The 22,234-nt window shown below is 39.4% G+C and overlaps 2 protein-coding genes across 2 annotated transcripts in view; both read left to right on the forward strand.

Annotated features, from left to right (window-relative positions):
• Positions 1-280: 280 nt before the first annotated feature.
• On the forward strand, positions 281-2,424 carry otud1 (OTU deubiquitinase 1). The gene has a single exon (XM_074693670.1). It carries the CDS (start codon positions 533-535, stop codon positions 1,868-1,870), a length of 1,338 nt encoding a protein of 445 aa, XP_074549771.1. The 5' UTR covers positions 281-532; the 3' UTR covers positions 1,871-2,424.
• A 1,323-nt stretch (positions 2,425-3,747) lies between these two features.
• The window catches only part of kiaa1217 (KIAA1217 ortholog), a 153,484-nt gene continuing 134,997 nt past the window's right edge, over positions 3,748-22,234 (forward strand). Inside the window, exon 1 of the mRNA XM_074693250.1 lies at positions 3,748-4,024. Coding sequence (XP_074549351.1) covers positions 3,955-4,024 — 70 coding nt within the window. The 5' untranslated portion in view covers positions 3,748-3,954. The remainder of the gene's footprint in view (positions 4,025-22,234) is intronic.

Here is a 22,234-nt window from a genome sequence, read left to right on the forward strand (position 1 = left end):
CCTATTTGCTTATTTAGATCCAGGTGGCCACTTTCTTTTTGGCCAGGCAGCATGAATATTAGGAAAATTCAAAGTCTAGAAAATTCCAACAGTGCGAGAACAAAACCAAATGCCAAAAAATAAAATATAAGTAGCATAACCAATTCAACTTAGCAGAATGACATCGTATGGCATGGTATTTAAACAAAATTTCCTCAGAAAATGAAAATTTTCAAATCACACGGACATTATTTTGAAAGACATCAACCGGAAGTTCATCGCTCGCATTTTAACCACTTGACTCAGGGAAAGCGGGCAGTGTCTTGTAACATTTTGAAGTCTAAAATTAGGGAGGCACCCCAACAGCAAATGACGCCAGAGGATTAAAGTGGACAGTCTTCTCGTCGCTGTGTGTCAATGACAGGACTAAGGACCATGGAAACGCTCCCTACAACTTTGCTGTTGTTGATGACACGGAAGGTATTTTTGGATATTGCTGTCATCTCTCCGTAACGTCCCGGCCGCGGCGATCAGTATAAAGGACTCCTTCAAAATGCAGCTGTACAACAGTGTGCTGACACACTACCCGAGGTCGTCTCGCAAAGTTACAATAACTTTATCGGCCGCGTCTGAGCGTCTGAACGGGGCTGAACAGAGTTCTCCTGAGGCCGAGAAAACGGGATTTACCCACCCAGGAACAACTTCAGCTACCAACGGGGATACTGCTGCCTCTTCCGCAAACATGCCTGCTTTGACATGTTACGAAACTTATTCTATGAGGCCGATTTACTTCAAATCGACTGCTGAGATATTAATCCGCCGACCCGATGGAGTGGAGAGATCTGTACCGATCCACATCGTGAGGGAGCCTAAGACCAAACCAGCTTCCCCTGACTGTCTCAGTAATGGGGAGAGTATTCTCTACAATGACAGTAACTCTGATGTGATTGAGGATTTCATTGATCATATCACAAATGGGACAGATGACTGTCAAGAGCTCGTTGGAGATCACTTTTTCAACAGTGGCAACCTCTGTAGACCCCAAGTAGAAGAAAGCGATGGGACTGTTGGCAATTCTAGTGAGGATGATAAAATGTCTGTAAGTCAGAACTCCCCCAGGAGCAATGAGGGGACTTCGCTATACGAAGAGGAGCTGGCTTCCCACAGAGCAGCTCACCCTGAAGAGCCTTTAAAAGAAGATTTTATTGCCAGAGCTGCTCCAGAATGCGGGGACAGACAGGGCTTTGAGCTCAGTGTTCTACAGGAGACACCACAACAGAGGAGGCAAGAGAAAAAGAACATTAACGATAAAGTAACAAGGCACCTGGCTGAGGTGGAGAAACAGAACAAGTACCTCCTGGAAAGACAGAAGTTCAGGTACCACGTCATTCCAGATGGAAACTGTCTGTACAGAGCTGTGTGTAAGGCCACATTCGGTGACCAGGCAAGACATGCAGAGCTGAGGGAGCAGACTGTCCACCACATCGTAGACCACCTGGACGAGTTCAGCCCCATCATAGAGGGAGATGTGGGCGAGTTCCTGGTCAACGCAGCACAGGATGGTGCCTGGGCCGGATACCCTGAGCTCCTCGCCATGAGCCAGATGCTGGACGTCAACATCCACCTGACAACAGGAGGGAGCATGGAGAGTCCGACCGTTTCCACCATGGTGCACTATCTTGGAGAGCAGGATGCCTCCAAACCTTCAATCTGGCTGAGTTGGCTCAGCAATGGTCACTACGACGTTCTGCTGGACAGTTCCCTCCCCAACCCAGAGTACGAGGACTGGTACAAACACTCTCAAATGCAAAGGAAACGAGATGAAGAACTGGCAAAGTCGATGGCGGATTCTTTGTGCAAAATGTACATTGAAAAGAATGGATCCGTGTAAAAGAAAACACTGTATCTTGAAAATATTAAGGATTTACACTGACAAAGTAGAAGACAGAACCACTGACCTGACTGGTTTCTACGTGCTTTAAGTTATTTTTATAAGATTTGTACATCAAGAGAAAGAAGTGCAGTGCACATACTTTGTTTTGTTGTTGTTGTTGTTGTTTTTTATAGAACTGCTGCATTAGTGGAAGAAATGAGAGTGTGTGAGCCTGGTCTTTTAATAGTTTGGGTGATGGTGAAATGATTGAAAACATTGCTATTGAGGTGCCAATTTTCTCTGTCTTTATTTTGTTTTACATCTTGTTTAGTCACTCTCGTTTGCACAGAAGTCGTATCAGACAAGTCCAGAGAGTCTCATTTGTCTTTGAGGGTTTATTTTCTGTTATTCCAGTTCTACACAACTGTTCAGACAAAGTATTTTAGAATAAAGGTTTAATGAAACATAATTTTTTATGTTGTCTTTACAATCCAAATATTACTTCCTTAAAGCCTGTTTGAGAAGCCTGTGTGCAAAACCTGCTAAAGTATATTAAGGAACATTTAAGTAAGCAGCCCAAGAATGTATTCTATGTACGCTATGTTTCTCTTTTTTAAAAAAAAAATAAAAAGTGACATTTCTTCAAAAATTTCTCAATAATTCCCAAACTTAAAAAGAAAACTATTTCCAACCTGTTAGATAAAGTAAATATCAAAAAAAGCTTGGGAGAAATAGTCACACTCTGCGTTCATCTTGGGTCTAAATCTGCTAAAGGTATAGATATAATGGGGAAAATAAGTAAAAACTGAACGTGCCAACTTTTTTCTCATCACAATTATTTCCAAAGATGAAATTCAAACAAAATATCTACCAGACATTGGTATTAACTCAGATGTACACGCATTCAATACTGATTTTCCCCATTGTATGTAAACACATACTCCCAACATCCATTCATTGTATTCAATATGTCACAGAAAATGTGTGCAATGCAGCTGAAAATAGATAAAAGGTTTTTCTTTTCTTTTACTTTTTATAATGGACAACTGAACTTGGCGTCCCAACTACAGTGCTACAGCGACTGTTATTCCCCCGAGAGAGAAGCTGATCCCGCTTTCCTGGAAGTACTGATTTTGCACCGACCATCCGTGAAACAAAGGTGCTTAAGTTGTGTCAAAATGAAAAAAAAAAAAAAAGGGAAAAAAAAGACTTCAATATACCCTGCCCTTTTTGATGCCTTTAACGCATGTCAACCCTATTGTGTTATTGTACTATTCTACCACTAGGTGGCGGCGTAGCTCCCTAAATACACTTGGAAAGTTACCGAGCACTGATGGAACTTAAAGTGATCTCAAAGTGGGTTTATCGACTCAGTCGATATAATATTCACAAGCTCGGAAGAACATCAAGTGTACAACGCAGAAAATGAAATGATGTTGCGAGGCTGTTATTCCCAGATTGCTTATAAATCAAAGGCGGGGAACTAGAGACTACAGATGCAAAAGTTTTATTGATAATTCAGTGCATTTTCAGTCTAAGCTGATTCATTAAGGTCAACACGACCGTCTGATAGACGTCGAAGTTTAAGTTGCCTGGAGAATCTTCGCAAAACTCCAACTCTGTTATTGGGGTTATTATGATTCTTTTGGCCTGAGCGCTTTACAATGATGACGTAACCCTGCAGTCATGTGGACATTAGGCAGAAAAAAAAGTTTTATCTTTTTCAACGCGGGAGGAGGGACGGAGTCTCTCTCCGCTTCAAAGCGTCTCATATGGAGCAGAAAGTATCTGGATACAGAGGTGCAGGGGGCAGGTGAGAGTGGACCGAGAGAGCGAGCTGCTGCAGTACTGGCACACAGTCAGCGAAACATACACACACACACGCTCACACATATTCTCACATACACACACTCTGAGGGAGCAGAAGGGAAAGTCAATGACAGACGCTTCCCACCGGTGTGAAGGATTCCCACGCGCTCAGAACGCTCAGCCAGTGCAGCCGCGTGCTCAGAAGTTACCGGATACTTTGGCACGAGCCCAGTGAAGGGAGAACACAGTCGGTGGTCGCGTGGTTCTGACCTGAGAGGTGGTACGTACCGGACATGTCGGGACACCGGGTACAGTTCGCGGACCTTCCTCCGAGTCAACACAAAGGAAGCCCAAAATTTCACAGTAAGGGAAATTATTCAGTTTCTTGTCTGCTGACCTTGAGTTCATCTGTAGGCTGTGTTTAAACGAAACTCTTGAAGTTTTTTTTCTCACACAAGGCGAAGTTATCCTCTCAAAGTATAAAAGTAGCTAGCTAAAATTCTTAATTTTAACGAGATGACTTTTTTACATTACATCATTGTGCTTTTCATTTTTTGAATATGAGCTCAAGGCAGCCACAATGTCATGAGTAGGCAAACAGTACACCTCAGTTGCCTGAAAGGAAACTTGTACAGCACTTTTGATCTTTACAAATTTAGCTTCTGGTGCTATTAGAAAATTTTTTTTTAAACAAAAACAGATGAATATGTGGTAGGGAAAACATGCAAAACATGGTAAGATTTTTTCCCCCCATTTTATGGAAGCCTCAAGTGGACATGCATCTTTAATTCTATTTACACAAGATCAAAACTTTTCATTTTCTTTTTAGTCCATGCTGCAGTTCCACAACACAGTTCCCCATAGAAAGTTAATGTATCAACTTAATTTGAGATGATCTTAACTCATATCCATCAAATTAAAAAAAAAAAAGAATCAAAAGGAAAACAAGCCAGTCAGCTGATACGGCAGTTACAGCATGGCATGTCATTGTCTGGCCTTATACAGTGACTGGACTTTTGTTTCGATTTTGACCCCTAGAAAATCAGCTTGTGTGACGGGGACAACCAGCATTGTCATCTGTAGACAAGAAGCATAACTTGACTTTTTTTTTAATTATCAGGCATCTGCTGTTAATTACATATTTGGATGTATGCCTATGTTGAGCTTCCATACAATTTCAAGCAAAACCTAAGTCATGAGAGAATGTTAGAACTGCTTCATATGTAGGGCCCTATCCTGTATTTACATCACTCGTGACATGTATGCTGCTGGATATATTCTGCACAGCTGTGTGACCTCCTTATGCGTGACTCATTGTGCAGGTTGTGATGAACCTTCAGTCTTAATGTTCTCTGCATGTGCGTCAGTGGTGCGATTCTATTCAGTGGCCACTTAATACACTTATCTGAAGTGGCAGTTGCCCTTTACACGCTGCTGCTAACTTTTTATCCTCATGCTCTGCTTCATTAAGGTGACACTCACCTTGAGGTGCATTCAGGGACTGATTCCCTGTGCCCCCACATCTTAAAGTGAATCACAATAATTGGAGTATGGGAAACACATTCTGTGCTTTTATCGGCTCAACTAGGTTGTGTGCCTCTGCCTGCATGTTAGGTGTGACAGAGTCAGCTGTAGCTGCTTCTGCTGCTGCTGCGGCTGCTGTGTGCTGCAGTGTATGCACAGCAGCACAAGACACAGAGAAGCTTAGCTCATCTCCATGGTGACAAGTTGAGTGACAGGACACGTGAGTGAGGACGCAATGGAAAATTGCCAGTTTACTGCAAAGCCCTCTAAAGGGGTGCATTTAGTGCACGCTGGTTTTATGACGGCTCATGTGAACGCTCCTGGTATATTTTGTGTGTGATGGCAGATGTGGCAGTCTGATGTGTTTCTTTGTCTTTTGTTTCACTGTGTAACATGCATGTGGGCAGCTGGGAGAAAGGGGCTTTTTTTCTGTGCTGTTCCAGCTCAGGTTGCATGCAGGGCATGCCGGGGTGGCGTGTGGAAGGACAGAACAGTTGCTTCAGCAGGAAAACGGCACATTCTGACTCAGCCAATTCAATTCTTTTCTTGTCCAGATGCAGGTGACAGAGGGGTCAAGTTTCACTCTTATCTCTTTCTCTTCCTCTTCGATAAACTCCCAGCTCTCCTGGTTACAGGCCAGGGATGGAACCCAAAGTTGTTACCCCTCCTTTTTTAAAACCTGACACAATACTAATCACACCTGGATGGCAACAGAACAGAGACTAAAATCAGCTTATTATTATTTCCCTTGAGGGTGTATTGTGGCTGGTGCTGTGTTTTTTCTTCTTAAATTAAAGCACCTCTCTGAAACTTTCCTGTTTCAGTCTCAAGCAGTAGGACTGGACCTTTTATCTATGTCATGTTACCCAAAGTCTGTCTGTCTGTCTAACCATGATTGCTCATCTGGCTCATGCTAACTTTGTCAAGGGGGTGCATTAATGTCTCTGACATGATTGCACAAAATATTGCTAATCTATTTTGCCATTTGCAAAGCATCAAAGAAAGACAACTAGATAAAAATGCAGAAACAGGGAGAGTGGAGATCTATTTTTCATGCCCATCTCTCAGTATTGTCCAGCTGTGTTAACTTAAGTCCTATTGGTCAAAACTCAATATTAAAACTTTATTAGTCGGGATGCATGATATTATCGGCACAATATCGGTATTGGCTGATAAAAGCTTAAAAACACGTTTATCGGTATCGGCAGATATGAAAATTTCTGCCGATAATGTGCTATTCAGTTAGGATTATTATTATTTTCCATCTGAAAAATAAGCTCCTTAAATAAAATGTAGCACTTCATTTATTTGCACTGCAGAGCTCTGTGTCCGTCACCAGGTTGTTACAGTAGCTCTAAAATAATCAAATGCAACTTGGTTATGTTTAAAAATGCATTGAACGTTTAAAGTTCATGTGATCTAAAGAAATTATTTTTCTGTATTTCAATACTAAATGTCTTAAGTTTGAAAAAATATTACATTTCTTATTTATGGTAAAATCATTTTTTTTTTGTCTTGTTTTATGTGTGTTTCTTAAACAAATAAGACCGTCACAATTAGAGCAACATATAAATTCCAGTACAGGATAGACTTAGCTTTCTTTACAGTGAAAAAAACAAACAAACTTGTGATTATTGGTATCGGTATCGGTATCGGCCAAAAGGGGTTTCGATATATCGGCATATCGGATATCGGCAAAATTCCAATATCGTGCATCCCTAATTATTACCCAAGTATCATACAGGCCCCTTGGACTTTTTTTGTTATTTTGGTCTTACAAGAGTCAGAGATCATACCCAGAAAGCTCACCCCCACTTTTTCCAGGAACTGTTTGATTGATTTTGGATTTTACTTGCCCAAATGGTTGAAGAGTTACGGTAATAAGAACAACTTGCATCAGTTATTGCCCATGATTGGAACGTTTTTGCACGTAGATTCCAATTAAGTACCATAACACACCAGATATCAAATTTAATCTTGTGCTTTTTTCTTTAAAGGGCCGTTTGAAATTTCTGGTTTAGCAGTTATGGTAATTTTAAGAGCACTTGTAAAATGGGGGTGCCAGTGCTCTGATCTGTTTTGACGCATTAACAGGTTTTTTTTTTTTTGTCTCAGCAGCTAAGTAATCCCAGGGACATCCTGCTTCTACATATAAATCAAACTAGTCTGCAGAGACAAGTCAGGGAAATTTCACTTGTGCCTGTTAACACTGTGGCAAAACAGTTGTCTCTCTCAGCAAGTTGAAGGCGAGAGGCGAGGCAAGTTTCAACATTACAACATTAATTTATTTGACCAGCCAAAACTTGAACTTTGTGGTTAATGGTCAACCTTTTACCTGAAAATGCAAAAGAGCTGGATAAACTTTAGTGAGCTGGTGGTTATAGTGGACTACAATGCTTTCAGGGTGAAAAAACAAACAAGTGAAAGGTTACAAAAGTGTGTCAGTACCTTTTAAAAAGCCCCTCATTCACTTACAAAAGTGCTTTGTAAATTCTCGAGAAACACTCTGACTGAAAAGTGTCAGTAGTGACCTAGATTTAAATTTTGTATATTGAAACCGGACCCTTGGCTTAGCCCCAGGTTTGACTCATTGTGCTGTGTTTTGGATTAGAAGAAGGCTGGTTTCTTCAACAGTGTTGCTAATCTGTTTTACCGTTGTCACAGTGGAAGGTCAGGGTCATATTTTCCTTGCGAAGAGCCAGGACAGCTCTCACCTAGTTCCCACCAGTGATGTGTGGACATCTGGAACCTCACAGATGGATAAAGCTGAGAAAGACATGGTAGTGCAGGAATTGTAATCATCATTAATTGCAGTTTTTCTTAATTTATTGACACTCTGATTTTATTTCTCTGTCTCTAGTGCAGCACATTCGATGAGTAAAGCAGTGGTTTGTCTTGGACATGAGTCATGAGGTTCTTTGTCTCTGTGTTTGAAAATTATTTCAGCATATTATGGTTAAGGATGCAAAATATGAATTTGATTGGCTTTATGACCATCAGTGTTTGCCATCATTCTGGTAACATTACCCATGGAGAAACAGGGTGGAGCACTTGAACATAGCTTCCTAACTAGATCGCCATAAGGAACACATGACAGCATGTTTTTGCTGCTCGGCAAAAAGCTCTGTGGAAGAATGTTTCTGTCATTCACTCTGCGGGTCTTTTTTTCATTAATGTAAGTCCATCATGCTTCTTTGTCTATGAGCCAAATCGGCAAACAAAAAGACTTGACGTCAGTCCAACGTCTGCCATACCACATTAATAATCTCTGTAATAGACATCTGCGTCCCTGCTGTCATGTCACCGTGGGAAATATCACCCTGGTCTCTATGCAGAAGATGATAAACATTACTCTTTTACCACTTCTTGTCTTAAAGGATTAGATTCTTTTCTTTCTCTTGGCTTTCTTCTTTTGGATTGACCTTTAAATGAATTAGATTATACAAAGGAGTAACTGTCAGATGTTTAAAGTACCACATGTGTTTGAAATTACATAAACTTTTAATAGTGGTGTTCCTCAAGGTGCCACCCTTGGTCCCCTTATTTTTCCACTTTCTCCCAGGCAGATAATCCAAAATTATGATGTCCCCCTCTGCTCCTAATAATGATGACACACTGTTGTATGTCCCTTTCCAATCCAGTTACCCCAGCCTTCCAGTTAATCTCTTTGCATCCTCAGTGATATTAAATGTTTGATCCAAAGCGTCCAAAAATGGAATGATGATGTTGTGGTTTTTAGTACAGCAAATATTATCAATCTGTTGTGCAATAAGAGTGATTCCTTGAATTTGTTTGGCAGATGGAAATCTTGGAGCAATTTTAGATGCAGATCTGTTTTTGATACATGATGCAATGGATGATTTGTTTCTTAAAACCATCTGAGAGGTTATCGGAACGGAAATTGGTAATCTTTTGTGTGATTGGATAAACCTGATGCATGGTGGTCAGTTATGAGCTATCCTTCAGTGCTAGTCTTTGCTGTTTACTTACTGCTGACGTGTTCTTTGAGTCAAACAAGCCTAAAACTATTCCATCCAAAGTCCTACCTTTTCTTTTACTAGTTGCTGTGTAGGATAGCGATTGGTCTGTAACACTGTGGTTCAACCAAAGACCAAAGCTAGAGAACCTGGTGAAAATTGATTCTGGCTAGCTTGATTCACATGATCCTCCAGATTTGCATGCCTTGTAAGGTAACTAGGGTTCAACTGAAGAATATTCTCCAGTCATGCTTCTCTCAGCTCAAGCAAATCTCCAGAATCAGGCCATTCTTAGCTCCTACTGAGTCACAGAAAGTCACACATACTTTTATTGGTTTGAATATCTGGAAAGTGTTTTGCACTTAATGCTGGTGCCCTGATTCCTTTTCTTGTCGCTATGCCCTGGCTGCCTGTAGTGATTGTACATTTTTTTGACCTCGTACTATAAAAGACTGATATGACTTTACTTTGTGATTAGATCAAGGACATGTTTACTTTATCTGCCAAAGCTGTGTTCCCTGGATCCCAGGAATGTAATAACACACTCAACTCTCTATCAGTGCGATATGATTCACAAGGCTAGATTCATGTTAGAATTTTTTTAAGGTCTTAAGTAACTCCATTTGTTTTCAAGCCTCATAAAAGTATTATTTCTGATGCTTTTATCTTTCCTTTTTTTTCCTTTAGAACAAGGGCCTGTACGCAATCGATGTGCAAACGGACCTTTGTTGTACATCACTAATGGCTGAATCCAAATTGTGTTAAAAAAAAAAGGGAAAAAAATCATTTAGCAGTATGCATGAGGCAGGTTAGCCCAACAGAACATTGAATTTAATGGCTATAGACCTCACCATTACAGAAACTAACGGAAGGATTAAAACATTTTTTTTGTGTCCTTTCAAACAATGTTACCATCATTGCTCACATAATTCTGTGCGTCCTTTTTGTCGGCATTGCTGTTAACCAATTCATCCACTGGGGGGCAACCCAAAGTCAAAAATTTATGACAACAACAAACTCAAAAACAAACATGGCGACTGTGGAGGATTTGTTGCTAATGTACCTCTTGCATGAAAGACAAGAACAGAAGCAGCGTTGTAGCAGGCAGTCGTTGGTGAGGCTGCTAAACCCACCCTGAAAGTACAGCCATTGTTTTTTCTTTTTCATGTCTTCCTAAAGCTACTTAGGGTAGCAACAGCAACACTGCCCCCACGGTTTCCAGTGGTACTGCCTTAATTAGCCCGTATTCACTAGAGATGTTCGATACCACTTTTTATGCAGACCGATACCAGTACGAGTACCCCTTCTTGAGTACTTACCGATACCGAGTACCGATACTACTAGCACATTTGAAAGATACAATTTCAGTTAACAGTGACAGATCAATTTGATCAATGATAGCACAGTCACTCTGTAATTAAGTCCAAATAAAACACAAACAACTCTCTCTGAGTTTAGAATTTTTTGTGATGAATATTAAAAATATATATACTAAAAGTGCACAATAAAACTAACAACTGTCAGAATTTAAGTATTTTTTTTAAAGTAAACTAAAGTGCAAAATAAAAAAGTTCAACTGTTAACTCTTCCTAGTTCATTCATACTAACTGAAAAGGATCTGGCGCACATTTGCAGCAGTGTTAAACCGCAGCAATTAGCAGCATCTAGTGGTGAGGAGGACTTGCTCGGCATAAGACTTTTTTGCCTAAAGTATCTACTGCCTTCACAAGTACCAATACCTCGAAAAAAGGCTTGTATCGGCCCTATACTTATCCCTGGTATTTGTATCGGGACAGCCCTAGTATTCATAAACAAGATATTGAATGTTGAGCATAAATGAGCCTTTAGGCTGTTTTAAAGATGCTGAACGCTTGTGTGTAACCACTAAAGATGGAAGATGCCAAGAGAACAAATATTCAGGGATCTCATGAATCTTTTGAAAGTATTACGATGTTGAGGTACGCTGCAAATTTAGATTTAAGAGACAGTATTTTTCATGTTAATTGATGTTTACTATGAGCCAATTTTGGGCATTCATGCATGCAGCTAATGCTATGGCCAAATGGGCAATTCCTTTACAGCATGTTAAGATTAGATGTTCTGTTTGTGTTTTTAATAACTGTCAATGTTAGACGATTTTTAAAGGTCTTGTGAAGTTCTGTCATAGCCCTACCCAGGACCCTGGATTTTGTTCAGGCCGTGTTGTTAAATGACATGTTGTTTTATATTTATCTATTGTAGAGTAGAGGCTCAGATGAACAAAGAGTCTGTCACTATAAAAAAGGCAACATTTCATTAACACTTGTTTTGGATGAGTGTTCTCATCCCTTTGGTAAGGCTACAATTTTGATTCTTGTTTCTCATTGTCAGGATGTCAAGTATAAATGATAAACACAACTGTCTGCTATCATACTTCCAGTCCCGATGCGATTACCCAGAAAAGTCAGCGATAACCACAGAATGTGCTTCCTCACCAGCTCAGGAATGCAGATGCTGTCTGCGCCAGTGTCAGGCTTTTGGAAACCAGGGGCGGGTGCTGTCATGGCAGCTTATAATTCTCTGCGGAAAAAAACAAGTCAAATTGTCATGAAGGTGAGGATAAAAGCATGGCCTTAATTTCCTCCGACATATTTCCATGCGAAGCTCACTCCCTTGCAATAAATGTGATCTTTTTAGCGAGTCGCTGTCCGTTCGGGTAAAGGTGCGAAATGCCACGTCAGGGAGGCTCAGTCCCATTGAGGATGCTGATCACAGTGGATGGACACTTAAGAAGATCCTTCTGGAAATAGCCAGGCCCCTGAGACGCTGAACAGCTGTTCTCACTCTGGATTATAACCCCAGTCCCTTTAGGGCTCTTAAGTTCCTGAGTGTTAAAAGCACAAAGATTTAAAGGGTACGCTGTGGCCTTCTTTGTCTTACTGTAATAGACTGTTGTTTTTCTAGCTGTAAGTCGGGATGTCACTGTCTGATAAAAGGCTCCAACCTTGACTTGATGTCCACTTTGTTTTCTGTTGCCTGAATACTGAGCATACTTTCTGGCTTTAAATCACAGCCTGTGGGTATTTCTTCCAGCTTTTTACAAATCTATTAAAGCCAGAGTTGATTCATGTCGTTTCTTTCTCAACTCAGACAATTCATTGTGATTATTGTCCTGTAAAGTCCATTGATCAATGTTAAATATATACCAAAAAGCTCCCAGACCTCCCAGAAGAGCGTAATATACTGTAGTACTATCTTTTCAAATATAATAGTGTGTGTTTAATCTCCAGCTCTCTCACTTTTCATCCATTTTCTGCTGACCTTTTCATATCTTTCAAGCCTCTCCATTCACTATATCCGCTGCTAATGTTTCTTACTCATGAAAGTGAAAGTGCTCTCTTTGGCCTATTCTTGGGAACTACTTTCTGACTTCTGACATTTTGTTCCCCTTGTCAAGCATGCGTGAGAAAGAAGAGTTAACGTAAAGGTCGTTTTTGAGAAATGAAAGGAGATGATACTTTGAAAAGAACAAAAAAAAAGAAAATGAAACATGACACAGATTTACAAAAAGAATGTAACATACTGGAAATATTCCTGGGTGACTCATCATATCTGTCGTTCTGAATGGCTTTGCATCATGAAAGTTTGCGTGGCTAATTAATTATCCACCCTCTCATGACTTTTCTGTCTCTTTAGCAGTGGGGTGCTAGTGCTGTGAAGAGGAACCAGATGTTTTCTTCTTTTTTATTCATTTATTTTCTCATTCATGAGTTTCTTGCTGAACAGAACATGGCAAAGTGTGCGTGGTTCCTGGTTAAACTGGGGTAGAAGGAGAGATGTTCTGATCCTTGAGTTAATATGTTTTATCAGAAATTGGTTCTCCATTGCCAAAGCTTTCAAGGAAAGCTAAACAGATCTTCCACTGTGGATGCATTTTGTCATTTTAGATCCACAAGTAATATCTGATCCCATTGTGATTATGCAATATAGCACAAGCAGAGACCATCAAAATAGTTGGAGCTTTATCCAATTTTGCAGTTTCACACATTTTTTCGTCTCTTAAATATCGCCAGTTCAAGGTGAGAGATTTTTACACTAGTTCAACCTCCTCTATGATGTTACAGGGCAATTACTCTCCCGCTTCTGATTTGTTGTCATATCTAATCATAGCACAAAAAGTAAGAAAATATGTGTTGGGTAGGCTGTTTTTTGTTGTAACAATGCTTCTTTGGAACAAATCTTGTACGTTTTGGAAAGCCTGTTTATTTCCCTTTTTAATGGTGCTATATTTGTAAGGAACATGTATTTTTGGGGAGGAGCAGTAGAGCTGAGCATGTGGGTTGCACACATTTGAAGTTTTTTTTGTGCCAATTAAAATAATGTAGCTAAACAGAATAAGCAGTGAAATAAAGTAATTAATGAACTAGAAAAGCACTCAGAGAGCGCAGACCTCCACCAAGCATATTGTGATTGTCATGCAACACTTTAGTCCTACTTTAATATTATATTCCCTTTCAGCAGATTGTCTGCTACAATTTGGTGTTAGTTGCAGGTTTGTACGATAATTTGTTACCTGACAGTGTTGAAAATGATGATGACCCAGGACATATTTCATATTCTGGATCTCAGTGTCCAGAATATTGCCAGGATCTGGATCGTACTTTTACATCTGTCAGAAATTATCATGACCTTGTCTTGTATTTTTTTCAAAGCAATCTGACCATTTATTGTGGAGTTATATACTCATATGGTGAAAATGGCCCTATCGCACAACAATAAAGAATCCTTTTGAAAAAATCCTGGATCCAGAAGGTGATAGTCCCTATACTGATACAATGACTTGGCCTTGGTTTTGGCCAATACTGATATTTGATACTGATTCAAACTAACACTTATTTGTCCATATGAAGATGAGACTGAAAACAATGATTTGGCAACTTTGGACATTCTTAACTTGAGTTGAATAAATAAGCCATATAAATCTTCTAAGTGGATCAGCCAGTTTCCACTGGTTTCCAATCTAGTTTTCTGAGTCTGTATCAGACCAGTACCTGAAACCAGATCAGTGCACCCCTGGTTCAGATTCCCACTCTTTTTTTTCAATAGATGAATAAATTGCAAAATTCTAACCTTAAAAAAATGCTACCAACTCTTTAGAACAAGCAAAAACCCTGACTACAGTATTATGTTAGAATGTAAGATGCTCTTTCTTCTTGTAACATTTAAATGTGTGTCACTCATTGTGAATATTTGCAAAGGAAAAAGATAAGAATGGCTTTTTCTTAAGCGTACTGTTAAATGTCCTGTCTGACACCAACCCCCTCAAAGTTGCTGCTATTGTGAATAAGATTATAGAATAATTGTCAGTAGTTGAATAGTTCTGATTTCTTTCTAAGATCATAAAGTGGCATTGAAAACAAGTCTCTTTTTATAACCAGCTGAAATCTCCACACAGTGGCTTGAGTAAATACTTTATAAATACAATGTGCTATCAGATGCTACTTGTTGTCAAAACTTATTGACATCTAACTAGTAAAGCATTGTTACAGCACAGCGGTAGCCATTACTGAAGGCTGTAGCCCCAGCTAGTGGTGGGTATCTGCATTACAGCTTAGACACAACATGATCACCATTGTGGATTGTAAAAGGGGACTAGAAAAGAGTAGAACAGATAATACTTTATTTATCCACAAGGGGAAATTCAGGAGTCACAGCAGCAATCAAGAAAACAAAAGTCAGAAAGTGTATAGAAAGTGCAAAAAGGTCCATAACAAGATTGATTATGACAGCTTGGCCATCATTGTCCAGTTCAGCCAGCCTCCACCTCCACAGGGTCCAGGACTGAGCTTCTTCAGCAGTCTGTTCAGTCTTTCCTTCCTGTATCCTGTCTGATCACAGCAAGTGAAGTTCCTCCAGTGCGGCATTGGTGTCCAGTGTTAGCTCCGTTAGCCTTGTCCGTGAATAGCAGGATGCTACTCTGCCTTCTGGTATTTCCTCTGTTGCTGGGTTAGCATGGCTAGCTCGTCCATCTTATTGGAGATAGATCTTACGTTCCCAATAACGATGGATGGAAGGACAGGTCCATGTAGTCACTTCTTAGCTCACACCTGAGAACCAGCACGTCGTCCAAACCTCCTTCTCCTCACCTTGTGGGAAGACATCAGACCTTACACCAGTTAGCATTGACATGCTAAAGGCTGCTAACAGCTGATTTTACATGAAGGATCCCCAGACAAACACAGGAGCAAAAATAATAATAATATCACTGAGGTCAAAACCAGTTTGGAGTCCACGACCAACAAATAAACCATACAAAATAGTGATCCACTCCAAATGCAAAAAATGACAAAAAAGAGATGGAAAAAATAACAAGAAACGGACAAGGAAGAGAGAGCTGCCGCAACAGGCAGCCACAACAGGGCAGTGTCTAGCAGCTACTACCATAGGACTACTATACAACTATACAACTACTGAAGCTATCTAGTCAACTAAAGACACTCATCCCTAACTCAAGACGAGTGGACTACAGATGTAATCTGTCAACCAGCTGGTAGTGTGTATCAGGTTCCACGTGGTGTTAGATTTCAGAAACTGGCATGAGAAACAAAAAAATATTATTGGAATATCTCCTTGATGAACCAAAGCAGCACATGTCAGTGCAACAATTTATCGCCTCGCCTGTGAAAGGGAAGAGATAATGAAGTTCACCTGTTCAGCATCAACAAGTGACACATGGACCTCTCAGCGGCAGCAGCAGCAGGCACTTAAAGCTTCTTATTGTCTGCTGCAGCTGAGCCACAGCTCGCTCAGAGCGTTCACACACACCAAATTATCATCATTCCCACTGCTGCTGTTTTCACGCCCGTGCAACCAGCTCAGGAGTAAACAAACACTTCTGTCTTGTTTATCGCCATCATAATTCTGGAAGGATCCAAGGCCTCATAATACACAGATGGGAATGTACACTCTTTAAAAGACGACTCCCTAAAGGTGCCACGGCTCTCTGCGCTGTCGTCATCCATCCGCCCTGAGCAGCGGTCTTGAAAAATCTGCACAACTTTATTGGTGATTAGAGACAATCTGGCTGGAGTCTGTGCTGCTGGGATACGGAGGTGGAATAACATTCTCTGCATGCTCTCCCTGAGCACTAATGATGCGTGATGCTGGCTCTGATGCCACAGTATTTTAAAGGAATGGAGGGAACAAAAAATGATTTTGGACACAGATGAGTGAGGAGTCAAATAGTCTCCCCTTTGATGTTGCTGCGAGGTCATGTTCAAAGGAAAATATCAAACAGCGGTGAGGGAGAGAAAATGAGCCAGTGTTTATATGAGGGAGGTCGAGCACTGATGTTCAGTGTTAACTGCTTGTGTGTTTCAGTGTGTGGTACCTGATTTTCAGGATTATCATGTCTGCCTTTAAACTCAATGCTGAAATAATGGAGCGTTTGGCCATCCAGCTGTGATTTCAATCTATTATCCTATTTTTTATGACCAAAAAAAGGGCATGTTTCTACTACAGTAGCTAGGGTGTGAATTAACTTCTGGGAACCTCATTAACTCAAAAAGTTCCTGCTCAAGGAAGGTGATTTCCAAAACATCATAGACTTTAGAGAAGGAACTTTTGTAACTCAATATGTCTGAACGGATTAATGCTTTCTGTATCTGACTGAAGGTAGGATTAGCGGTGACTTTTTAAACACTAGGCACTGTGATGTGTCTTTAGATTGCAGAGTAAACAGAAAAAATCAAGCCAAGGAAAATTTTTTGTTCCTGGAAATTAGTTCCTGCACAACTTTTGACAGTCAGATGTCTAAATACAACTGTGATACCTGATTTTCTTAGGTGATCTGATTAGCCAACCCATCAAAACTTTTCAAATGAAAAGTTCTATCATATCTAGGATTCTTAAATAATTATATGTTTCAGTCATTAAGTTATAGTAAGGATTTTGTTTTAAGCCTAACTAGAGCAACTTCCTTGGGTGGCCTCATGGTAACAACCAAGGGACAACATCTGGTATTAGAAAAATGAAGCCTATGTGGAGGTGCTAAAAGTTGCTGTTTTTCAACGGTGTGCTTGAGGCTGGCTGCAGAAAAACCAGAAACCACGTATACACCAAGCCAAAAAAAACAAAACAAAACAGACTTTTATGGCATTAAAAAAAAACAAAAAATAAATGTGTACAGCCTTGTTCAAAAACAGCTTGGGTCTGAATTGCTAGTTTCTCAGATTTCTGTCTAACTCAGGAGTAAGGAGAATATATTTAGATCACAAGTTTGCCCAATCAGAGGCACAGCAGAGCTGACTGACAGGTATCACACTCTGTTGCCCTTAGTCCCCGTTTACACGACAGCGTTTTATCCAAAAATGCTAAAATGCAGTGAAAACAGTGAAAAGAATCTGTGTTTACATGGAGAGGGACTGAAAATGCTGTAGTTAGCATGCCAGGCCTGTAGTTGGCGCTTTAACTATCTTGTACACAAGCTGCTTTTGGTAGATCTCCACTGAAGTAGAGTTGGGCCGATCATCTGGCGTACTGGCTAATACCAAGTGCAGAAGTGGAGCAACAGATGCACATTTTGTGGAAAGACAGTCAGCAGATTCAACAGATTGAGCAGCACAAGCACAACATGGTAGTCTGCGATGATTGTAACAACGGTACTGTTGCACTATTGTATGCGCTTGCACGAGGCGGAGCATGACGTCAGAGTTTCCACTGAAACGGCAGCGTTTCAGGAAAATTCCACCCTGGAGGCCGTTTTCAAAAGTTTGCGTGTTAGTTAAGCTGAAGCGCTGTTTCTGTGAAGTGCAACAATACTTTTGCATTTCACCCTAGAACTGTTGTTGTGTAAACGGCCCCTTAATGAGGAGGGTCAAAGCCCGCCTCTTTAGCCAGCAATTTCAATATGGCCCCGTATTAGGAACAGATGGATAACGTCATGGAGATGGTGTCCATACATTACACTGATCATGGTAACAACAAAATGCTTGACAACACTGAAACTGATGATAGGATGCTACTTTTAATATTGCGCTAAATTACAACATTCAGGGCCTGTGTCCACCTACTGTGTTTTTCTGCTTCACCTAAAAGTGGCCATTTGCATTTATGATATAATTTTAAACATATTGAATCAGGCATAGCTTTACAAAGTCATTTAATAAAAACAGAAATTGTGTCTTGGTAACCAGCAATAGTTGATTAGTTTCTTCTCTTCTAGATCTCCACTTTGTTTTTGATAATGTTGCTATCAGAAGCTGTCTTGATTTTTGATGGGTTGGTGAGAAATGATTGGTTTGTTCTGGCAGGAAGAGTGTTGAAAATCCTCAACTGCATTGTTTTTGTAATTTGAATCGAAAACAAACACTGCCAGCAACTGAAAAGGCTTTCAGTGGACATAGGCCCTAAGTTGCATGTCTTTGTGAGTGTTAGGGTTGACATGAGGCCTTGATTGTTTTGTTTTCCTTGCATCAAAAATACTTTGTGAAATATTTGGATACTTAATCTCTCTGACCCAGCCATTTAAATCAGATATTTCAACATAACTGATAGAGAGATGAGTCCAAAAACACGTCTGACACATCATTTCAGGGACACATTGTAAACGATTATCTCCCTTCTGATTAGCTCACTGAGCTGAAAACTAGCCATCCAACACCTCCCATCTAACATTCCAAACATTTTGCTTTACTATCTAATTTGACAACTGAGCTTGTGGACAGGGAAAAAGAAACACTCTCAGTCAATAACCACAAGCCACTCCTGTCAGTGTGATAAATGGGAGGTTTAGGGTGAGGATACAAGTGGGCGTTTAAAAGTGGAATGGACGCCACTGATTGGGTGCGGTCACAGCGAGGGGGTGTGGGAGGAAAGCACACAGAGGGATTTCTGAGAAGTTATAGCAAACTACTTTTGTAGCAGAACAGAGCACTCATAGCGCCATTATTTACTGAATGTAGCTTTTTCACTTTCAGTGATAAGAGAGAAAGTGAGCAGCAGAATAAGCCAAAGCTGTACCAGCAAACAAACTCAAAAAACTCAGCAACAATTTCATAGTTAAAGAAGGAAATGAGGCAAAGCTGAGTTCAGTGGAGTCTTTGGCACCTTATTTTCAGATTGAGTCCGGCTAATCCACTTTACTTACTGGAAGGTCTATGAAATACCAGCATGCAGCGCTGGCATCAGCAAACTGACTGTTGATCCTTTGATCTGAACTTTAATCTGAAGACAATAGATTATTTCTTTTTAATTAAGAGCCTTTTATGTTTTGATGAGTTCCCCAACACTTTCAAATCGGTCTTGCTTCCGGTTTAAGGTTTTTCATTTATAAAATACTTATCTTTTTTTCTCTTTCAGAATTACTAGATAAGAAAAAATATTGAAACTCCTATTCAACCTTTCTTTGTGATTGATTACCATGTTTTATAATTCTCCGCCTTTTTAAAAAAAACCCAACCTGAGCTTATCAGACCTCCACCTGCTGTGTCAGAGGTGAGACTGTGATATTTAACAATCAAATATGACGTTCCGCCCCCTCTGTTATGTATGAAAAGCTGCGTTGATGCAGACTTGGCTGTCAGGAGCGGCTGCAGAGGCCAGCAGTTGTGTAAGAGATTTAATGGCTGAGCCTGGCGGTCTGAAGAGGGGGCAGCAATCATCAGACCTTTTTGGCAAGGTCAGCATGGTCCTCTATTCTCCTCTCCTCTCGTTCAATCACTCTGAATCAGCCTTCAGAGTCTGTGCTGTATGGGAATCCTGTAAAAAATGTTGCTTTTAGTGGTTTTTGTGTCTTTAAGATGTGCTTCTTTGTTTTGTGGTAGTTTTTTTTTTCTTCACTTTATTGTCACTGATGTGGAGGCAGCTCGATATGTACAGCACTGGACTAGCACATCATATTGCTCTTGGCACTGCATCGTATTGTAGCATAATGTAATGGAACTGATCTTATTTCATAATCCATAGTGTTTATCATATCGTTTATTCGAACTCTGATACTTTATTAATGTCATATCTTATATTGTATTTTATCTTGTGGGGTTATGTCCCATATGCATCAAGTCTTATATCCTTAATTGAACATATCTAGTACAGAATCATAACCTGCCATATTTCGTGTCATATCTCATTAGATGTCGTATCATATTATAACATATCTCATATCATATTGCACCTAATCTCATATTGTATCTCATATTCTATAATTCTCTATTTTTTGTTGGAAAAGACATTTTCATTGATAAACAATTAAGCATTTCTTATACAAAGTCCTTTTCCAGTCTTTTGTTTTTACACATATGCAGAATTTTGTGTGTCTTCTTCAAAAATATACTGTTAGACATATTCTCCTTGTTGCTGTTTACATTTTGAATGTGTGTAAATCTCCATATAATATCCACATATCTTACATCACTCACATAAATGAATAACTATGTACAAATGAACAAAGAGAGTTTACATTTACATTGTCTCTCACTTAGGAGGTTGGAAGAGAATAACTGATAGTGGGGTCAGACAAAGTCTGCTCTAAATGGGGTACAAAATCAATCCACTTATTCCAGATGAGATAAAATTTATCTTTCTGAATCCTTAGATTGTAGGTCAACTTCTCCATTTTAAAGATTTCTAAGATTATTTCGAACCACTCATCTCTTGTAGGTGGTAGAGGGTTGAGCCATTTTCTAGTGATGGACTTTTTGCTAGCTGCCAGGAGGGCCTGCAATAACTTTTTTTTTTTAGTCCTATCTTTTATGGAAGCAATATCACCAAGGTAAAGTCCTTCAAAATTCAGTATTATTTGAGTGTTAAATATTTTTTCAAGTGTTTTGTGGATATCCTCCCAGTACAAATTCAGTTTGGGGCAAACCCAGAGGACATGAAAATGATTTGCCGCTCCTGAACCACACTGTCTCTAGCATGTTGGAATTGGGTTCTTATACTTTTCTTGATATGGGGTCTTAAAGTATCTAATGATATTTTTCCAACAGTGCTCTCGCCTGTATCTCATATTCTATTGCGTCAACTCTGATATTGCATCATAGCAAATATCTTATCAAATTACTTATTACTTGTAATACGTTATTTATATATATATATATATATATATATATATATATATATATATATATATATATATATATATATATATGTATATATATATGTATATATATATATATGTATATATATATATATATATATATATATATATATATATATATATATATATATACATATATATATATATATATATATATATATATATATATATATATATATATAAATAACGTATTACAAGTAATAAGTAATTTGATAAGATATTTGCTATGATGCAATATCAGAGTTGATGTTGATATATATATATATATATATATATATATATATATATATATATATATATATATATATATATATATATATATATATATGTCTCAGTATCAGGGGCGCCACCAGGGATTTTTGCCAGGGACCCATGAAAAGAAATATTGCAAGGCCCCAGTACAGTTTAAATTGGGGCCTTTCTGGGTCCCTGTCAATGATGGGCCACTAGAATCCTTCCCCTTTCCCACCCCTTTTCGGCACCCATGCACAGTATCATCGTAAAGTAGTCTGAATGACAAGTTTTTTGTGGGTAATTGCGTCATGACGTACTCCATTGAATCATATTGCACATTCTCAAACCAAAAAGTTAGAAAATAATAAACAGATGCCTGCAATTCTTTTTGTGTAGTTCATAGAATATTTACACTTTGCAAACTCTCAAACCTTGTTGTGTTCTAAGTCCAAACTCAGTGTCCATGTCCCAAAAGGTCAAATGAAAGAGAAATTATCAGTGTGTGTTTGATGCCTGCTGTGTCTATGATAAGAACGGCCTCTTCAGTCATCCTCTGCTGTTGTGACCTGACTCTGCACAGCTGTACATTTTGGACCACCAGGGTGGAATGTTTACGCAGCACTTATTTTCTCCTTAAGGCCAAGTGAGCAATGTGCACCACTTATAGAGCAGACTTACCTCTCAAGGGAAAACTTGAGTGTGCATTTGTGTGGGCTGGTGACAGTTTCAGCCAGTCAGAGCTTTAACTATGGAACTACAGGA

Source organism: Halichoeres trimaculatus, unplaced genomic scaffold, assembly GCF_033239565.1.
Source record: "Halichoeres trimaculatus isolate MK-OKI-2021-1 unplaced genomic scaffold, fHalTri1.1 fHalTri1_scaffold_18, whole genome shotgun sequence".
Taxonomy (NCBI): Eukaryota; Metazoa; Chordata; class Actinopteri; order Labriformes; family Labridae; genus Halichoeres; species Halichoeres trimaculatus.